At 32.8% G+C, this 22,496-nt stretch overlaps 2 protein-coding genes, 1 long non-coding RNA gene and 1 pseudogene across 4 annotated transcripts; 3 read left to right on the top strand and 1 right to left on the bottom strand.

The window, feature by feature from the left end:
- The first annotated feature begins 277 nt into the window (after window positions 1-277).
- LOC146912879 (uncharacterized) lies at window positions 278-1,352 on the top strand. The gene is made up of 3 exons (XM_085716212.1): window positions 278-506; window positions 863-931; window positions 1,044-1,352. Exons 1-3 carry the CDS (start codon window positions 453-455, stop codon window positions 1,113-1,115), a joined length of 195 nt encoding a protein of 64 aa, XP_085572338.1. The 5' UTR covers window positions 278-452; the 3' UTR covers window positions 1,116-1,352.
- A 4,978-nt stretch (window positions 1,353-6,330) lies between these two features.
- On the top strand, window positions 6,331-7,277 carry LOC146912878 (uncharacterized). Its single transcript, XM_085716210.1, has 3 exons — window positions 6,331-6,458; window positions 6,841-6,909; window positions 7,019-7,277. Exons 1-3 carry the CDS (start codon window positions 6,405-6,407, stop codon window positions 7,088-7,090), a joined length of 195 nt encoding a protein of 64 aa, XP_085572336.1. The 5' UTR covers window positions 6,331-6,404; the 3' UTR covers window positions 7,091-7,277.
- A 1,958-nt stretch (window positions 7,278-9,235) lies between these two features.
- Window positions 9,236-14,208, bottom strand: LOC146912877 (uncharacterized). 2 transcript variants are annotated; one of them, XR_015014850.1, is made up of 4 exons: window positions 13,617-14,208; window positions 12,781-12,915; window positions 10,085-10,139; window positions 9,236-9,935 (listed from the first exon to the last, which is right to left on the bottom strand). It is a non-coding gene; the product is annotated as an uncharacterized LOC146912877 (long non-coding RNA). The 2 variants fall into 2 exon arrangements; XR_015014849.1 differs by having other exon boundaries at window positions 10,085-12,915.
- A 1,381-nt stretch (window positions 14,209-15,589) lies between these two features.
- On the top strand, window positions 15,590-16,618 carry LOC146912876 (cyanidin 3-O-galactoside 2''-O-xylosyltransferase FGGT1 pseudogene; annotated as a pseudogene).
- The last annotated feature ends 5,878 nt before the right edge of the window (window positions 16,619-22,496 follow it).

The following is a 22,496-nucleotide window of genomic DNA, read 5'->3' as shown; positions in this document are numbered from 1 at the left end:
CAAATGATAACCTTGAAAATAGGAGTAGCACTTTGGTGCCATAGCTTTGGTGCCATTGGTGCCATAGCTTGCATCTCCACCACACACACACATCACACACACATCCCCACACACATCCACATACATCAATGGCCAAGATTTCCCCAATGACACCAATGGCACCAAAACTATGTCATGGAAGTATTCCCTGAAAATAGTAAATGGAAGTTTTCCTGGTCAACTGATCAACATCTCTCTCACATATACTCCCCAAAAATAGTACAACATCTTCAACACTACAACAAAGAAAATGTTAGTGGCCTAAATTTTGAGTAAAAGAACCTCAAGTAGTGCATTATCCATGGGAAACTTTGCCTATATATACAGTTATATCTCAACATTAATCTCATCAATTCAATTATTTTATAATCTTCAATTCATTCAGTGGATTAATCTCATATTCACAAGATAAGATGGACTCTAACCAGGCAAGCTACAATGCTGGACAGGCCAAGGGCCAAACCCAGGTTTCCTAATTTCTCTTCTCTCATATCTATCCCTTTTTCAAATATAAGAAAAAATATATTCATGTTTAGTGAATTTAAATACAAGAAAGTTTAACAATTGTTTTATGTCAATTCTAAAATATCCCTTATAAATGTAATTTTTACTTTCCAATGTGATTATCTTATTTTCATAAATTAAGTATTCATGAAATAATTTTTTATATGAATTCGAGAATTAGTTGTATTTAACAAATAATTTTAATAAATTAAAGTTAGTGAATTTTGCTTATAATAAATCTTTGAGAAAGAAATATATCGAAATATTAATGCACTCAATTTTGTATAATAACTTCTTTTTTTGTGTGTGTGGATCATAGGAAAAGGCTAGCAACATGATGGACAAGGCTAGCAATGCTGCACAGTCCGCCAAAGAATCAATGCAAGAGGTAGCAGTTTGTAGTTAAAAAAAAAATATATCGTATGATATAGATTTATAGCAAAAATCCATGGCTTAAATGTAAAAATGTTGCTTATATCTTCTGTTTTTATTATGTGTAGACTGGTCAGCAGATGCAGGCAAAGGCTCAAGAAGCTGTTGATTCTGCGAAGGATTCTACAAACAAGAACTAATTATGCTTAATGGATCATGTCTATGTCAACTTTCAATTTTTTTTTTTTTTTTATGTTTTATTAAGGAAATGACAATAGTCACTTTAGAAATTATCCGCAATAATGGAGGAGTCAGAGTTCGATCTCCATTCATGATGTCTAATCTACAATTTTGACATTTATTTCCAGTTAAACGAAGACTTGTGGCATTAACTTTCAATTATTGATTTTCGAATAAGGTTTCATTTTATTGTTTTATACTTTTCTCTCTTTTTGTATTTAAAACACTTGAACCATGATTGAGAGTTCTCAACAATTCAATGCCTAATTCGGTCGCTTTTCGGTGTTAATTAGTGTGCTCCTATCAAGTTATAATCAGAATCATCACATATGGATAGACAACTTCATACAATAGGTTTAATTAATTCAGTACATATATTATATTGTAATACTGAAGGATAACAGTTAAATACTTACATGTGTTTAAATTTTGGATACCAATTTGGAAATGATTGTAATAATTTATTTTTTGGTAGATATACAAATTAAAAATGTTGGGGTTCGAACTCTAATTATAACGCCGACCTAGCGATTTCGACATATTTACCATTTGAGTTAAGAGTTGTGGACAATGTAATAAATTTATATCTCATTCATATATGAAACTTGAATCTACTCACCAATAAATACGTAACATTATTATATTTAAAAATAATAAAACCTTCTTGCAAAATAAATTAATCAGCTGAAAACATTTTATTTAAGGGAAACTAAATCTTAAATAATCATCCATTATTGTAATTAGTATTATGAATCTTAAGATCGAAGAGATGAAGATGGATTTCATAGGAGAAGTAGACTTGATAAGTTGATACAAAGGAATAATCTTTGTGTTTCATATTGAACTAGATTGAAAAGATAATGGAAATGATATGGTGAGTGTTCGTATATACCTATATAGATTAGTTGGAGTAAATAAGTCTAACCAAACTTCTCAAACACTCTAACTAACTATAGTGTAATAATTAGTCATCTATGTTGCATTATTCTCTGCATCAGCAGCTCAATATGTTTTAACCTTTGCTTGCTGCCCAGCATATACACAACAAAACGAAACATTACTTATAAAAGGGTTCATTTTAAGAAAAATGATGACACTCTGTCATTACTACTTTTGTAGACATCTTTCATGTAATTTTTAGGGCAATCCATCAAGAAAATAGGAGCTGAAAGCACAAGAAAACCAAGATTTCGGATTTCCAGCAAAAGGCTAATTCGGGCGCCAAACTTGTGCATTCGGGCACCGAATTCCAGGCACCAGAAGACATGTGCAATACGTAAAAAATCGGGCCCCGAATTGGATCAATCGGATGCCGATTTAACCTGTGTAGGACGCGTTTTCTAATGGCTCGGGGGCCGAATTTGAATGATTTATAAATAGAAAAGTGCGTTTTCAGATTAAGTGTTCACGAATTTTAAGACCTAAGGCATATTTTGGAGCAGAAGCTTTGCAGATTTGGTGGGCAACCATCACAACTCACATCCATTACATGTATGAATCCTTTTTCTTATGTTAGTTAGCTTATACTTTAGCTATGAGTAACTAATAATTCCTTTGTGGTTAAGCTTGAGATGAATCTGATGTAATCCTATGGGAACACTAATTTGTTGAACTTCTTTGAATTTCAATGAAAGTTTAGTCTTTATTCATATTACCTTTTGTTTAATGCTTTTTGTATGTTTATCATCGACTACTGACCTTAGCTTTATGAATATGCAAATTGATCGTATAGATTGAATGACCGTTGACCTTGGCTTTTGAACTCTGAACTAGGTAATAGGTTTAACCTAAGTTATCAAGCTAGAGATAGATCATTATTAGGTTATGACATAGGGATTAACGTTCTTTTAATACCTCCAACGGTTTCGAATTCACTTAAGAGATTAAGAGGTTTTCACTTGCGAGGAGAATTCTAGGTCAAGGGATTGGGTAGAGTTACCAAGTTAATCTGTCGTGAAACTAAATAATCATCGTTTGAACTAGGAGTGCAAATTACCATAGGAGAGCTTCGGAGGATTCGAAGGTCTTAACCATATTTCTCTCCATTTTCTAAAACCAATCTTTTATTGTTTTTAATCCGTTTATGTTATAATACAACTCAACTGCCTAGGGCAAATCAATATAAATTTTATACATCTTTTTTTATAATGAAATTGCTAAGTAAAAGTTAACAATGGTCCTCGTTGAAACGAATTATTCATTACTTCGATCGAATTTGGTTCACTTGCCAAATATCCATAAAAAAATTGTTAACACCATTTCTTGGAAATCATATAGTATATCACGGTTAGTAGAACTTAAATTGCATCATCTTTACATGATCAATTATTCATTACTTCTATCGAATTTGGTTCACTTGCCAAATATCCATCAAAAACAAATCAGTAATTAGAAATAAAAAATTGTTAACACCATTTCTTGGAAATCATATAGTATATCACGGTTAGTAGAACTTAAATTGCATCATCTTTACATGATGTAGTTTTCTATCTGAATCTTATTAATGTTAGTCACAATATGATCTTATATTTTGGCTTCAATTTATCAAAGTTGAAAAGTCGGTCGTCTAGTACTAATTTGACGGTCTAGCTAGATTGTATGATTGCGTCAAATGTGTGAATTATACATTTAGTCCCTATAAATATGGGTCATTTAGAATTTTGGTGTATGAATTTGTTAATCCTTTCAAATCTGACCTATAAATATTAATCACTTGACATTTGGTCCCTCACCCCAGTTAATGATAACCACATCTCTGGTTGGTTAAGTGGCTTGTTGACTCATCAAATTTTGGTGTGAACGTATGAAAATACCCTTGAGGGTCTTAGACAAATAAAAAATGACCATTTTACCCCTGAGTTCATCTTCTCATTGATGGACACACACATAAAAATACATCTCAATTAATTATTTTAAAATATAAATTAGTTAATCAATTATGATTTAGGGTTGTATCCAAACAAGTATTATGAAAAATAGATAGGCTATATGTATTAACACGACCCAACGGCTTCCCATTTTTTTCCTAAAATTACTTGATCGTTTGATGTATAAGCACACTGAAATGAATCTTCATAAACAAATGTTGAATTAATCCATCTTTTTCACAACTGAAGTGAATGTTCATGAAAAAAATGTTTTTTTTTATAAAGCTAAGAATGCATTAGAAACCAGGAGATGGCCTGAACCAGTTACATCAAAGAATCCAAAAGAGAAAACAAAATAAAACCAAAAGCCTACACACTAGGTCAACCTAGAGAAGAACAGTCCTAATCTATCCCTGTCAGGGAGAGAAAGAAACATCCCATGACTCAAACATATTTGGGATTGTTTTTAATTACACCCTTTTCGGATCGAGTTTGGATGTGCTCACTAGTTGAGCTGCCACCAGAACCTTTTCCATTAGGACTCTTAGGTTTTCTAGTCTTCCTGCCAGGTTTTGTAAACTTGCCTATCTCCAAAGGAGTGTCTAAATACTTATTAGCATCAGGAGGAAATTTTAAAGCAGCCAGCAGATTTTCAGAGTCAATATCTTGTTCCATAGTGCTATCAGTTGCAGGGTTTGTGTCTATCTCATCTCCCCAAGACTTACTCAAAATTTGCACACCTTTCATGCTAGGAGCCGAGACATTTTTAGATCCACCAGAAACTTGCACCTTTCCTTTAGCAGGGACCAACACCTCATCCGTAGTGGTGATAGTATCAGTATCTGGTTCAACCCCCAAAAATTTGCTCAAAGTTTGAAAATCTTTCAAACATGCAGCAGACATGTTCTTAGGGCCAACAGTAAATTGCACTTTCCTATTGTCTGGTCCCAAAATCTCATCAGTAGTTGTTATAGGAGTAATGACAGGCTGCAATCCATCTTGTTCAAAAATCCCCTAAACTAATCTTCATATTTTATATCAAGATATCAGTGACCTCTATGCTTTTGTTTCCATCTTGTTCACTATGTCACTCTAGCTTCTTTCGATTTCCCTCAAGCTTTTTAAGATCTAAATTTCTCTCTCACTGTAAAAGATTCATAGATTGATGAAAGATGATAAAGACGGAGTTTTTTATTTTCGAATTCGATGGGTTGAAGTTGTTAGGTTGATTGATGAGAAAAAAGAGAAGATGAATTTTCATGTTGTTTTAATATTTGAGCAAGTTACGAGTTTTTTGATAAAATTTTTATATTCTTTTTTATGATGTCAAATTTAACTCTCAATTTGGTTCATGTTAGATTTCATTATTAAATTGGTCCTTCATACGTGGGAGGTAAGGTGTGTCTGACGTTTGAAATTGATGGAGAGACTCATTTGTTAGAAATGAAACAAATTTAGAAACTATTTTGAGTATCTCAAAAAATTTAGGAACGAAGTAGATTGATGGTAAATAAAAAATGAATTTCTCTATTCACTTGTATTACCTTAGTAGCTAAGATTAGAACCTTGAATCTCATTATCAACTTCCTTAGATGTTTTAACTCAATCACTTGAGCTAAATCATTGGTAATTAAGTTTCGGGTCATGTTAACCAGTGCCCGGGGCACTTGTTAAGGAAGCCAAAAGTGAAAATTTTAAGTCAAAAAGAACACTTTTTAAGCTTTTAATGCAATGACAACACAACTTTCAATGGAAGATACTACTATATTTAACTCATTAACCAGTGCCCCGCAGGCACTGGTTAACATTTCCCTTAAGTTTAAGTCAAATTTATGTTTTTTTTTTGACAAAAAGTCAAATTTATATTTGATTCTAGATGAAATAGTCGTTACTCATGATGCCTTACTTCTTTGATTCAAAATTACACATTCCTCATCCAAAATAGAGAGTTAAGGGAAAAACCTCAATTTTAAGCATAATTATTTTCCTAAAATTTAATTTGTTTGATTCCGAATCACATTTATCAATCATTGATCCAAATTCCAAACACATTTTAAAAGTGATGCATAATTATTATTTTTTGTTAATTTATTGAAAATATATTGCACAAACATTGTAGTACATTTGTTTTGCATGTGGTTCACAAATGATACCCTGGAAAATAGTAAATGGAAGTTTTCCCGGTCAACTGATCTACATCTCTCTCACATATACTCCCCTAAAATAGCACTACCACAAAGAACCGCAAGTAGTGCAATATCCATGGGAAACTTTTATCTATATATATAGTTAAATCTCAACATTAATCACAACATTAATCTTTCATTCAAATATTTCTTATAATCTTCAATTCATTCAGTTGATTAATTTCATATTCACAAGATGGACTCTAACAATGCAAGCTACAATGCTGGACAGGCCAAAGGCCAAACCCAGGTTTCCCTTATCTTCTCTCATATCTTCTCCCTTTTTCAAATATAAAAAAAATTATATTCATGTTTAGTGATTTTAAATACAAGAAAGGTTAATAATTGTCAGTTCTAAAATATCCCTGATTAATTTTTTTTTTGAGGAAAAAATATCCCTGATTAATGTAATTTTTAGTTTCCAATATGATTATCTTATTTTCATAAATTATTCATGAAATAAATTATTGAGAATGTCTATTTTTTATATGAGATCGTGAATTAGTTGTATTTGACAAATAATTTTAATAAATTAAAGTTAGTGAATTTTGCTTATAATTTTGACAAATAATACCTAAATATTAATGCACTCAATTTTGTATAATAACCTTTTTTGTGTGTGTGGATAATAGGAAAAGGCTAGTAACATGATGGACAAGGCTAGCAATGCTGCTCAATCTGCCAAAGAATCAATGCAAGAGGTAGCAATTTGTAGTTGAAAAAAAACATTGTATGATGTATATTTATAGCAAAAAATCATGGCCTAAATGTAAAAATGTTGCTTATATATATATTTTTTAATATGTGTAGGCTGGTCAGCAGATGCAGGCAAAGGCTCAAGGAGCTGTTGATTCTGCTAAGGATTCTACAAACAAGAACTAATTAAGTTTGATGGATCATGTCTATGTCAACTTTCAATAAGTTTTTTTTTTATAGAGGAAATGCCAATAATCACTTTAGAACTTATCCACATAATGGAGGAGTAACGGTTTAAACTCCATGATGTCTAGTTTACAATTTTGACATTATTTTTCAGTTGAACTAAGACTTGTGGACATTAGCTTTCAAATGTTGATTTTGAATATCGTTTCGTTTTATACTTTTCTTTCTTTTTGGATTTAAAACACTTGAACCATGATCAAGATTTCTCAACGGTTCAATGCCTAGTTTGAGCGCTTTTCGGTGTTAATTAGTGTGCTTCCTATTAAGTTATAATCAGAATCATCGCATATGGATAGACAACTGCATATAAGAGGTTTAATTAATCCAGTACATAAATTATAATGCAATACTGAAGGATAATAGTTACATACTTACATGTGTGTAGATTTTGGATACCAATTTGGAAATGAATGTAATAATTTTTTTCGGTAGATAGACGAAATAGAAAATGTTAGGGGTTTAAACTCCAATTATGACGGTCTAAACGATTTTGACATTTTTACCATTTGCGTTAGGAGCCATGGACAATTTATTAAATTTTTGTTTCGTTCAACTATGATGCATAGGTATGGGTATGGTACCCGGTAGTTCGAATACGGGTACCGGTATGTAATACGGAAATTTTTTAAAAATAAAGGTATGGGTACGTTGATATAAAACATAAAAAAAAAAAAAAAAGATTTTTCAAGTGAATTACTACACTTCTATCATCATTTTGCTTCAGAAGCATTACTCTCTTATTAGGTGAAACTATGATGTTTTATCACTATGTGAGATCTATTTTTAAAGTGTGAGACTCAATAAATTTGACTTAATAAGTGAGTGTTAGAAAGAAACTGTTCACAACGGTTTTCTATAAAGATCTACCTTATAACAAAACTACTCCCCCTATTTCATACCTCTTGATGTTTAAGGGATAACATGGATCGAAAAACTGTTGAATGATATGCACTTAAACTAAAATATCTCTACTTTATTCTCTAATAACATTACATTTTTCTAAATTATCTCTCCAATTATTAAAGATATGGTTGAAAAAATAATTAATTAAACATTCGAGATTTGAAACATCACTTGTTTTAAAATAAAATTGAAAGACTAATTCAAGTAGACGATTTTAGAAGTTCAAATTCTAAAGTCGTCCATTTGAGAGACAATAACGCGAATGCGAAAATTGAGTGTCATATTATCGACTCAAAGATTAGTCTCATAACAAATCTATAAAAAGCTAATGGCGATGAATAATTTAGAGAGTAAAAAACATTGATTTTAGTTAATTGTATGAAAACTAATATTATCTCTGATTCTGACTTTCATTAGAAGTGATAAAGAGTATAATATACATAAATTAAATTTAATCGTTAACAATATAAGGTTTCAAAGGGAGGAGAGAAATATACAACAAAGAAGGATAGTGTTTAATTAGAATAACAATGACATAACGTTTGAAAATAAATTTTACATGATAATATATAGGCTATTACATTTTCCATCCAATATACTTCTCACGCGTCCTATAATTTTTACAAAAATGTCCATGATATTTTGGATTCTAAAATTCGAACACATCTAAAGTAAGTTCGGATTTTATAATCACAACAACATTTTCGTCCTACGGCAACGCCAAAAATCTGTTGCGTATTATAAAAAAACCGTTCCCGTAGGATACCAGAACGGTTGTCGGGGCGTGGCAAACCGAGGCGTTGTCTTATCCTTTTAGAACGCATTTTTCCACATACAGCAACGACATAAGTTAAACCGTAGTCAAAGATAGGCTTTTGAGAACGGTTTTAGCATTTCACATTACCAACGGTTATGAGCCGTCACCAATAAAAAACCGTAGCAATAGATTTAATTTTAGAACGGTTTTTTGTGTGATACCCCCAACGACTTTGTACCGTTGTTAATAATAAAAGCGTTCTCTTAGTTCCATTATAACATTTCTTGTAGTAGGCTACCGCAACGATTTTGCACCGTTGTGAATAAATTATTTTAAAAGAAACAATGAATGTGAATTAAATCTTTATTACTTCTTTTACTTTGTTCTTGTCAAAGAAATACATTATTTGATTTTAAGAACAATAATTTTAGTGAAATATTGTTCCATCAAAATTATATAACAAAATGAAATAATTGTCGATAATATATCATTCATATGTATCAAAAATAACATTATTCAAAATAAACCCCTCAAAAAAAGAAAAAAACTTAAACATCAACATCAGTCTTCAACTCTTGTATTTCCAAATCTTGAAATTCTTCATTAATATCATCAATATTCATTCATCTACAAAATAAAAGAAATATGTTCAATAAGTAAGATGTACAAATGATAGTGTCTTCATGGACCAATTGAAAATATGTATGCAAAACACTGATGTAGTAATTTCAAATCATCCCCTTCCAAAGAGACACAACAATAGATTATACTAAACTATTATATCTGAGATTATTATTATCCTTCATTTCGTATGATAGCAAGTAGGACACCCGTGCCCGAACACAAAGGGTCGCGCGTTGTGCTCCATTTTGGGATATGTAACCATGTTCAATCTAACTTAATTTAACACCCTTTCAATTTAATTTATCAAGAATGTTATAATTTAACTTATCATTGTCAAAAATGAGCAAGTATCAATATTTCACTATTACAGGTTCTTCTTCAATTTATATACATAAGTGAGCAGTGTAGAATAGTGCAGAACAGGGGATCGTACCTTTTTTATTGTAGAAATATGTTATTTTGGGCAATCCACAATTTGGCAATGGTTTATTCCTAAAGATTCTGCTATAAGAATAATAACCCAAATTGCAAAAATTCAGATTAGCGGATACCAAAACCTTGTAGCAAAAATTGCATTCACTTAACTGAACCTATCATTTAATGCTAAAAAAAAAAGTAAACTTTGATATCTGAACTTGAAGATTAGTTACCTTGTTGGTGTATTCATTTTGGCAGTTGTTGTTGAAGAAGAAAGATGGGCAAAGCCTGCACACAAACCATCCAGGTCACTGAGTTATGAAATTCAAATTTGAATGAAAATGATTCTCAACCAAATTTTTAGAAATCGATTATCGGCCAATAAGGCAATACAGTTGTTACTATTCTGTGAGTTTATAGTGAAACAACCATAAAACAAACTTATTCACTATTAAAAGAACTTATGAACATAGACTATTTCGGAAATCAAAACTCAAAACACAAAATGTGATGAACTCAAAACAAACAAAAAACTCGAACATCTTATTTACTCAATAAACTGAACCCAAAGAATAGGAAAAAAAATTCACATCCTAAACAAAACACACGCATGCAAAAGGTGAATAACGCATAAAGGGGAAGAATGTACGAGTTAGCGATTAGGATCTCGGTACCTGCAAAACAATATCAACAACAACAACTCGCCAAGAAAATGAATGTAGGAGAGAAAACAAAAAGACTTCAATAAAATAAGTTAAAGAAGAGAAGAATAAAGGAGGAATGGATGAACAGAAGATGAATGAAAGTGATTTTGGGTAAAGTTTGTTTCCCGTGTATCTACTTGCATCATTAGTGAATCTCTATTTTGTGTCAGGAAAGGAGAGAAAAATGTATAAAGTTCTAATGTTATACTATTCAAAATTGAATATCTGGTGGGAACAAGGGGAGTACCTAGTTGGTTACTTGAAAAAAGATACCAATGTATAAAGGATGGAATAACAATATTACACCAATTGTTGAACAAAAAACTTGACAAAAAGACAATACAAGCCATTGTTGTGGTGAGTTGTTAAATAAAGAGATTAGGACAGTTGGGAGATTTCATATGTATCTGATTCTTATATATAGACAGATACTAAATTAGTAAGTCCTCAATCAAGAACCTAGGCCTTCTATTGACTAACATACACTCACATAACTCATGCTGCATCAAAACCTGCTCCACTTCACACATTATTAAGTTTCACATTTGACAGAATACTATAACATAGCTGGTGAACCATAAACAAAAGTATATTGTCCTCCATACTAAGCAACAATGGAGATATGAGTCTTATAACGACCAATAAAAGCATTATGAGAACAAATGGTGGAAGTACTCATTGGTCCAACCTCCAATTTCCTTTTTCAGTTTTCATACTTCAGAAACTACTTGTAAACTACAATAAACCATAGACGCAACTCCCATAACAAAATAAAACTTAGTCTTCTTAAGAGAAAATTCAGATTCCATCATGGCGTAAAATGGGCTAAAATAGAGGACTCTATTAAAATAATGGGCTGAATCAAAAGAGGTGCAAATGAATCAATATGAAGAATTAAAGAGCGTAATTAGAAGGAGAGAGGGCGTTGCAGATTTTCAAAAAGTAACAGCCAATATATATGCAGTCAACACAATTCAAGGAGTCAATGAATATGTAACCACAAGCATTGATACAGCCACCTTAATTCAAAACCAATTAAATTGCAACACTTTCTTTGCATCAATCAGCCACCTACGATTAATTAGTTCATTATTCCATGTTTGTAATTCATAATTGCAGCCTATTACGTATACACAGGGGGTGCAAATGTTGAAAGGAATTAGATGAATTTTGATAAAATAAAATAAAAAACTCACATTGTATGAAATTGAAAGCATTACTATTTTGGGTTCTAGACTGGACCAAATATAGATCTTATCAAGAAACCAAGTTTCTTGTGGTGATCATCTAACTTTGGCTTATCATTACTTCACGGAATAGAAGAAGAGAGTGTTGCACCCCATTTTTTATGTTTTTGTTCAATTCTGCCCCAAAAATCATTCTCATTCAAAAATAATCCATTTTCATACTAAATCCTGTCCAACATAGCATACAAGCTTTGAAATTAGAAGTGTCATTTTTCTCATCAATATGTCATTCATATATGTATGAAAATAACATTGTTCAAAATAAAGGACTTGTGTCATTAATGTACAGTATACCTTAAGACAAGTTATCAATCATCATTGTCACATTGAAAATAACAAACAAATCTTGTTATAAAAAAAAAAATAACAATCAAATCGATAAAAAAAAATCTTCAATAAACAAAAAGAAAAGGTTAATGATATGACCAAACCGCAAGTTATCTAGTGAAAAATATATACACCTTGTTGATTGTATCATTTTTTATCACAACATTATTGACCTTTTAAAGAGAGAATATAGTGCTTCAATTCCACGTACATTGATTGTATATAGAAGCAAAACAAACATGTCACTAAGACACAAACATGTTAAACTAGCTTAATGTCATTGGTATACAGAAGCACAACTTTGTTCTTCAGCACACTTAAACTAACTTAAGTGAATTTGTTACTATTAATGAGTATGTGTAGGGATAGGTTGTTATAGTTCATTTGAGAATTGAGATTCATAACATACTTAAACTAACTTAACTTATTTTGTTACTATTGTCCAAACTAATTCTTTTACTTATAAGATAAGAGAAAGTTATACGGGCCTTGGCCAAAATGGCTAGACAATGATAAATTAGTGGCCATGGGGAAATTAATTAGATTTCCTCAAAGAGATCAAACAATTCTTTGGATGCAACAAAAACAAACTCAATAACCCATTTACCAGCTCAAAAAAATAAAATTACAAAGATGAAACCATATATATACCTTCTCAAAGAGTTCAAACCATTCTTGACTATCCTCGAAATCTACTTTCGTCCCATCAACGCCATCCAATCAACAAAGAGTATCAATCTTTTCACTTTCACAACAGCTATCTCAAACTTACATGAGTTATTATTTCTGTTAAGATCCATGAAATAGAACCTCAGCCGAAAAACATAAATAAGAGAGAAAAATCAATTTGAAACAATTTACAATTCACCAGATTGATCATATTCATAATTTAACATTGTTATTATTAATTTCAACCATAATCAAATGAAGCACATGTATATCACAATATTGAGCAACATAGACAACAAAAAAAAAACAAACATTTTCATCAATATTTTAAGAAGAAAAAAAAATTGAACAACAAAGGTCAACACACCAGATAGAAAAACAAATTGCAACTCACCAATACCAGATAGAAAAACAAAGAAAATCCAACACAGTCTAAATTAGATAAAGTAAAAACCTAAAACTCTATTGAACGGAGGCAATAAAAGCTATAATCACAGCAGATAGTGGTCAGGTCTACATCACTTATTAGTTATAATTATGAACTAAACAAGTTCATCCAGTCATAAACGAGTCATAGAAGCAATCTGAAACATAGTAGCTTGGAAAATACACTTAATTTTCGCAACCATCTACCATTACCCTAACAATAAGAAAAAATAAAAAACCTAATTTGATCAAACAATACCAAAAATAAAAGGCAATGAAAATACCCAAAAATTACCAGAAGAGTAATAATTGTGTAAATGAGAGCCAGAATAATTATGATTCTATACTGAACAGCGGCAACAAGAAAAAAAGATAGCTGCAAACGATGATACCTTTTTGAATAAAAGAAAACCAGTGTCAGAAGAGAAACCAAACAGCCGTAAACAAGATCGAAACTCATCGCCACCTTTGTGCACAGCCGAAAGAGCAGAGACCAGAGATTTGGGGTGTGTGAGTATCGTACAAGATACTACAAGAGTAAGAACAACAAAAGTGAGAGGAGAGATTGGAATAAGCGATTCTAAACTTTCTCGTCTCTACACTTCTCCGACAACAACATACAAATATATCTCTGAAATTGAAAATAAATGGTTCTTTAGTCTGCAATAGTGAAATTGAGAAGAGATTTGAGAAAAGGGCCAGAGGAATTTAGGGCTCGTTAAATTTGTTTTTGTCTTCATGAAAATTTAGGGTTCTGGAGTCAAGCTCGGTTTGCAGGGGAATCTGACGAAGAAGGAAGATATGGTAGTATTCGCGCATCAATTGAATCTGAGCCTGCGTTTTTTTTAGGAACCGAGTCAGCCTAATTTTATATGATTTGTTTTTTTTAGGAGCCTAATTTTATATCATATACGTTGTTTATATTTTATTTTTTTATTTTTTTTTATTTTGGAATGATAACAGAACGGATTGGTACATAATTTTTATTAAAATATTAAAAAATTACAATTTATACTATACGCAGACGCTTTTGAGCGGTTTAGAAAAATTCTATACAATTTTTTACGCTGCCACAACAGGATGTCACAACCGTTTCCTTTTATACTCTACGAGGACATTTTTTTTACCTTCAAAAAATTAGGCGTTGTGGTAGATCTAAAATGTTGTAGTGAATTCGAAATATGCTCATGTATAATCAGAAATCAAAGTCTCTCATATTTCAGCAGTTTTTTATTTTGCTTTTAAAAACAACCAAAAAACAAAGTAGAAAATGATAAAAAGCTGTCAAATAAAATCATAAAAATATAAAAATACCAACAAAAAATTCTAAAAATCAAATAAAACCAATGCAACATTTTTCAGATTTTTCTGAGAAAATGAAAATTTTTTAAAAAAATGAAAAATGGGTCTAAATGATGGAATTTTGGATTTTGAGGGACGGAGTCCCGTAATAAGTCCCTTCTACGAGTGTCTTGATCCTTGATTTTTTTTTCTTCTGATTTTCCATAGAAGTTTCAGTGCAATATGATCAAATAGCCCAAAAATTGGATTTTTGATTAAGAAATGACTAACAATGACCTAAAACAGAAGGATGAGAGTTAGGAAGATTAATATTGTCCTTAAACTGGTTATCCATGTTACAAACAGACTCGGAATTTGTGATGATACAGTTCAGATTATATAACCAGAACTATTTTTTCCCCTAAAAAAGGGTGTTTAAGGGGTGTTCGGATTCTATAATCCGAAAAAAGCAAGGAACACGCCCATTTTTTTTTGAGGTTTTCGGATTATAAAATCCGAAGTGGTGAAAAATTCATTTTTTCACCCCATAACAAAGAAAAAACTCAATTTGGATTCTAAAATCCGAAAATCACATATACATTTTCGTTAAAAACATAGGAAGCGCGAGAAGGTGGTAGGATGGAAAAAGTAAATCCCTAATATACAAGAATAGCTAATGGACTCTACTAACTTAGAAACAAAAATTACCCAATAACATAAGTCCAATAACTGATTAATTATCTAACAAGAATAATTTTGGCTAAAACCCACTTTTTGCCCCTTAAGTTTGCAAAAGTTGCGATTTTGGCCCCCTATTAAAAAAAATGGCAATTGTGACCCCCTATGTCTACCCCCTTTTATAAAACCTCAATTTTGACTTGGTCAACGCTGAATGGCATGCCACATGTGTATATTTTGAATTAAAAATAAAATAAAAATCCACATGTTTATCAATTGAATTAAAAAAATGAGAAAGGAAAGGAAAGAAATGAAGTTGCACGTGAGAGGAAAAAAGGAAAAGAAAAATATGAACACACACCACCACCTCTCTCTCTCCCTCACCTTCATCTCTCTCACTCTTTGATTGTCTTTCTCATCTTCATCCTTATTCTATGAAGCAAAGCACCTTGCTTTGAAAAGAAAATTGGAATTTGGTAGTGGAATTTTTTTCTATGATAGGATCTATAATGGTTTAAGCTTAAGTGATGAAATTGGGTTCAAAGGGTGTAGAGAAATTGAAGGGCCTTATGTTGATTACTTAGAACAAGAATTTGGTAAGCCTGTGCTTCTTTCAGGACCTGTTTTACCTGAACCACCTAAAACTGTTTTAGATGAAAAATGGGGTTCTTGGCTTGGAGGGTTTAGGGATGGTTCATTAGTTTATTGTGCATTTGGAAGTGAATCTAAATTATCACAAAAGCAGTTTCATGAATTGTTGTTAGGACTTGAGTTAACAGGTTATCCGTTTTTGGCTATTCTTAAACCTCCTATTGGTTTTGAGACAGTCGAAGATGCTTTTCCAGTAGGGTTTGAAGAAAGGGTTAAGGAAAAAGGTATTGTTCATAGTGGATGGATACAACAACAATTGATTTTGGAACATTCGTCTGTTGGTTTCTTCGTAACACATTGCGGGGCTGGTTCGTTGACAGAGGGGTTGATAAATAATTGTCAGATCGTGTTGGAAGAAACCCCATCTGAGTTTATAATTTTTTGCTACTGCTTTGGAATTGGAATTGGAATTGGAAAAGGGTATAGGAAAAATAAGTTTTTTGGGAATAATAAAGATGAAGAAAGCACCCTGGTTGCCCAATTTTAAAATAAGGATGAAGAAAGCATCAATGGAGCATGGAGCTTTGATAGAAGAAGAGGTGAGGATTGAGTTGTTAGAGAGAGAGTTTGAAGAAGATAAGAGGAAGAATTTCTGGGTTTTATCAATTGTTAGATTAAGAGCATGAAGGAGATTGATGATGAATGAAGGGAAGAAGAAGATACCTCACGTGCCTCTCCATATTTTCCTTCCATTTTTCATTTTTTTTTCTAATTACACGCATGGCTTTTTCTTTTTTTTTAATTAAAAAATACACAGTTGGCATGACAAGTAGGATTGACCAAGTTAAAATTGAGGTTTTGCAAAAGGGGTTAGACATAGGGGGTCACAATTGCCATTTCTTTTAATAGGGGGCCAAAATCGCAACTTTTGCAAACTTAGGGGCAAAAAGTGGGTTTTAGCCAATAATTTTATACTAATCTTATATCAAACTTCTTTTTAGAGTGAAAAAATTCCAACATAAATTACTTAATTTTATGTTCGATTTTCTTTTATAGACAAAGGTTCATTGTTAGTGTATTATTTTGAGTGAATAGGCTACTTCATTCTTCCTGAATGTGTGTATTCTTCGCTCAACTTGGTTCCTGAATTTTTCAAAATAGGCAATTAATCCCTTGATTTGCTTCACATCTATCAAATAAATCCCTATGTCAAGTTCATACGTTAGACACGTTGACGTACACTATTAAATACTGATGCGTTGGTCCACGCCACCTCCCATGTATGTAGAGACCAATTTGATAGTGAAATTTGATAGGAACCAATTTGATTGTGAAATTTGGCATGGACCAATTTGATATTGAAATTAGCATCATCCAAAAATTCATAAAGAAATCGTAACATAAAATTAAGTAATGAATGATTTAACATGATGAGACACTTCAGATTTATTTTTGAGTAAGATTATCCACAAAAATCTACTATGATCATCAACAATAGTGAGAAAATATTTGTGACCATGTATGGATGAAACTGATAAGGGACCCCAAATGTCTAAGTGTAACAGTTCAAAATTAAAGGAAGCATTAGAAGTACTCAATGAAAAAGGTAAATGCTTTTGCTTAGCAAATTGACAAATATCACACACAGAGTTTTTATTATCTGAAACAATATCTGAATACAAAGAAGACATCATATTCAATCTTTGATGAGAAAGATGTCCAAGTCTAAAATGCCAAATGGCTTTATTAGGAATGATAGTACTAGGAGTACAAGAAACAGATAAAGCTAAACTAGCTTGCACTTTATTTGCAGAAACAGATGAGGCATGGAACTTGTATAATCCATCCTGCTGACTAGCCAAACCAATCATCTTCATGGATTTGGAGTCCTGTATGATGCATTGGTCAGGTGAAAACTTAAAGAAACAAGACAATGATTCACACACTTTGGCTACAGACATGAGATTGAGTTTAAATGAAGAAGAATATAGAACATTATTAAGATAAAATTGAGGACTGAATTGAATATTGCCAGAGTGAGTGACAGTGACAACAGATCCATTAGGCAAAGTAACATTTGCAGGAGAAATAGCATGATATGAGCTAAACAAATTCAAATTACAACTTATGTGCTCATTAGCACCAGAGTCAATTAACCAATATGATTCAGACAAAAAAGGAGAAGTGGCATTGATTATACCTGCAGAAGTACTTGAGGAAGGAACAACATAGCTGGAAGAGACTTGAGGAGAGGCACTGATATTGTTGGCAGTGCTAGGAGTTGAAGGTGAAGCTGAGGAAAGCAAGTTTGCCTGCTGCAATAAAGCTAGAAGTTGATCCACCTTATCTTGAGACAAACCAGATACACCAGCAGAAATATTGACTTCAGATACATCACCAGAAGAGGCATTGACCTGTGAATTTTGCTTATTCACATTGGGAAATCCATGCTTCTGATAACAATAATCAACAGTGTGATTAGTTTTGTTGCAGAAAGTACAATGTCTAGTAGGCTTATTGTATCCACCTTTACCACGCCCCTGAGACTTTCTGGCATCAAAAGCATTAATAGAGACACTGCTATCATCAAGAGTCACCATAGCAGGAGCAGAAGCATTATTGCTCTCTTCTTGAATAACCAAGGAAAACACTTTGTTCAGTGTAGGAAGAGGATCAAGCAAAAGAACTTGAGTCTTAACCACTGAAAATTGTTCATTGAGACCAGTGAGAAATTGAATAATCTGGTCTTCAACCCTATAGGTCTTAGGTAACTTCACAGCGTCACACTTGCAAGCATAAGGACAATGACATGCAGGAAGGGGCCTATGTGAGTGCAATTCTTCCCACAAAGCCTTCATCTCTGTGAAATAATCCAATACAGATTTGTTACCTTGCTTCAATGTGTGAAGGGAAGTTCTCAATTGAGCAATGCGAATTCTATCAACTTTGGAGAAACGTTCTTTCAAATCTTCCCAAACCTCAAAAGCATTATCATGAAAGACAAGTGTTTGTGCAATTGAATCTGAAACCGAATTGATAAGCCATGAATGAACGAGATGATTACAACGTTCCCACGCATTACGGTTCAGATCATCATGATCTGGTTCAGGTAAGGTTCCATTGATGAAAGGAAGCTTGTTTTTAGCTCCTAAAGCACGTTGCATAGAGCGACTCCATGAAAGATAGTTGATCCATTGAACTTTGGAGAAACAACTACAGAATTTGGTCCTTCACTTGGATGAACGAAATACGCAGATTCAGAATCAGACTGTGATTGTTGTTGATTGTTATTGCGCACCATGGCGAAAACAGAGTATATGCAAATGAAAGGATGAGGAAGAAGGTGCAGTAATGGCGAAGATCAAAAACGATAACAGAAACTCAAATTGAGTAAAATCAACTCAATAACGAAGAAGAACACAAAGCTTCTTCACAAAAACAACGAGAAATCAACGAGAATCGCTGCAAATGAAGCAACGTCAATGGCGGAAATCGAAGGAAGAAGATGAAGATTCAACAAACTTCATCCACAAGGCACAACGGAAAACGGTTACAGGATCGTAACAAACTTTCCCTTGAGGGAAAATCTGATACCATATTATGAAACTAGAAAAATAGAATCTTGTTATTGCATTAATCAGAGAGTACAGGAGTATTTATAGTAAAATGCAGTTGCACCACAACATACAATGGTGCTGCAGTAGCTTATAATGCAAGATACTAAGCTAAACTAACTTGCTTGGATCCTAAGGTATCCTTATTATTATTATTATGTAATAAATTCTTCTCTGCATCAGCAACTCATTGTGCTTTAACATTTGCTTGCTGCCAAGCCTATACACAACAACAAAAAATATTACTTATAAAGGTTCATTTTATAAAAATAAATCAGTAAATATAAATAAAAAATTGTTAATACTATTTCTTGCAAGTATATCACGGTTAGTAGCATTTAAATTGCCTCATCTTTACATGATCATGCAGTTTTCTATCTGAATATTCTTATTAAGATTAGATGAGTCACAATTTGATCTTATATTTTGGATTCAATTTATCAAAGTTGAAAATTCGGTCGTCCAGTAATAATTTGACAGTCTACATTGTATGATTGCGTCAAATGTTATTTTTTTGTTGTAAAGATATGAATGGAATATTAAATATTGATAATTAATTAAAACTAAAAACCTCTTGCATGGTTTCCTTTGCGGATTGAGCAGCATTGCTAGCCTCCTCCTACAATAGCATGAAAAATTGTAAGTATATTATAAAGACGATGAGTCTTGCAAACATTCTCTTTTTAATATTCTCTCTAACAATCATTCTCTTACTGAATGAAAATTTATGTGATATCTAATTTCAAAGTGTGTGACCCAATAATTTTAACTTAATAAGCAGTGAGTGTTTGAAAGAGTGTTAGAAAGAAACTGCTTATAGTATTTTTCTATAAGATATACCTTACATAAAGATTACTCCCTCTATTCTTAATTCTCTCGATGTTTAAGGGATAAAGCATAGATTGAAACATTGTTGAACGATATGCACTTAAACAAACTATCTGTATTTTTTTTTTTGACAAAAAACCATCTGCATTTTATTCTCTAATAAATTATAATTCCATTATATTTTTTGACTTCTAATGAGCAGTGGGCTGATCTCTGCAGGACCAGATTCCTGAAGGATGGTAGACCTAAAACTCACTACATCACTTCATCTGTTTGGCCAGGCATGAAGCAACATTTTAATCTGATTTGGGCTCAATCCATATGGTCAGTTGGTAATGGAAGGAGCATAAATTTCTGGACAGACAATTGGCTTGATAGACCAATTGCTGATCACTGGAACATTCCTCATTCACTGCTTCATCCCCTTAATTTTAAGGTTTCTGACTGCATTGTGGAGGGCAACTGGTGCCTCCCTAAGATTATACTGACTGGAGATGCTGATCTGGTTGCCAAAATCTCTAAAATTACTCTACCGGTAGAGGACATCTCTGATAAGCTGCAGTGGAAAAATGCCACTGATGGGGAACTCTCCAATAAAATAACGTATGCCCACTTAGCTGGTAATGGTCAAAGAGTGGCGTGGTCTAATCTGCTGTGGAACCAATACATTCCCCCCTCCAGAGCCTTCATCACTTGGAGATGGCTTCACAACAAAATCCCCACTGATGAGAATCTAAGGAAGAGGGGATGTCAAATTGTTTCCATTTGCTGCTTTTGCATGAAGCAATGTGAAACTTCGCAACACATTTTCCTGGACTGCACGGTTATTTCTCAACTTTGGGACTGGCTATGTAAGGGGACAGATATTCAGATGAACTGCACCAGTTGTAATACTCTTCTGATGGGAACTGTGGGAGTGGGAAGCAAACTGGTGCAGCAAGTTATTAATTCTGCTATCATACACTTAATTTGGGTCATATGGTTGGAAAGAAATCAAAGATGCTTCCATAATAAGAAGACCGCTTTAACATCCATGTTTGATAGCATGCTTGCAGAAGTGAAGCTCAGTTACAATTTACAACTGGTTCATGGTTCCTTATCTATGCAAGACTACAAAATATCTAAGCTCTTCAACATTCCCTTCAAATCCAGAAGGGTCAGACAATGGCAGGATATTGCTTGGAGTCCTCCTAGTGCTGGCACAGTCAAATTCAATTGTGATGGATCTGCTGCAGGTATCATTCCTTGTGGTGCCATTGGGGTGGTGATAAGGGACTCCAATATGAGTTTTTTGGGGGCAATATCTAGTAACATAGGTCATTCTACTGCTATAGAGGCTGAGTTTTGTGCCTGTATGATAGCCATTGAGAAAGCTATAGAGTTGAGACTAACTGCCATTTGCTTGGAGACTGATTCTATCAAGGTGGTGAGTGCGTATTATAGGCAGACTGGGATACCTTGGAAAATGAGAATCAGATGGCAAAATTGCTTGAGGTTTTGTAACAGCATCAACTGTACTTGGGTTCATATTCACAGAGAAGGCAACATGGTGGCAGATGCTTTGGCCAAGAATGGTCAAGGACTCTCTCTGTTCTCCTCCCAATGGTGGCCTTCCCCCCTCCTTTCTTACAATCTCTGCTTGATAGGGACAGTTCTGGACTGCCTTATGCTAGATTGATCAGGAGTTGACTGTTTTGTTTCTGCTGTTTAGGACTGCCTTATGCTAGTTTGTATTGTTTCTGCGGTTTAGGACTGCGTTGTTTCTGCTGTTTTTTCATTTTCTGAACTCTGTTGTATTATGGTTCAGGCCTCTCCTGGTTACTTTTATTGATTGCTAGCTTTATCAAGAAAAAAAATCCATTACATTTTTTGAAATTATCTCTCCAATTTTTTTTTTTGGTACAAAAATTATCTCTCCAGTTATTAAAGTTATATTTGAAAAAATAATTAATTAAACGTTGAAGTTTTGAAAATCTCGTTTTAAAATAAAATTGAAAGACTAATTTAAGTGTACGACTCTAGAAGTTCAATTTCTAGAGTCGTCCATTTGAAAGGCAGATTGAATGTCATATTATCAACTCAAAGATTAGTCTCATAACATATCTAAAAAGCTAATTACGATGAATAATGTTAAGAAAGTAAAAAACATTGAGCTTAAATAGCCTAATGAAAACTAATTTTATAGGTAAATGTTCCTTCCTAGTGTATTATCTTGAGTGAATAGCCTACCTCTTCCTTGAATTTGTGATTATCGCCAGTGGCGGAGCCAGGATTTTTATA

This window comes from Medicago sativa, chromosome 6 (assembly GCF_051527215.1).
Source record: "Medicago sativa cultivar Bolivia chromosome 6, Bolivia_mono, whole genome shotgun sequence".
NCBI lineage: Eukaryota > Viridiplantae > Streptophyta > Magnoliopsida > Fabales > Fabaceae > Medicago > Medicago sativa.
This window is presented reverse-complemented; position numbering and strand designations above follow the sequence as displayed.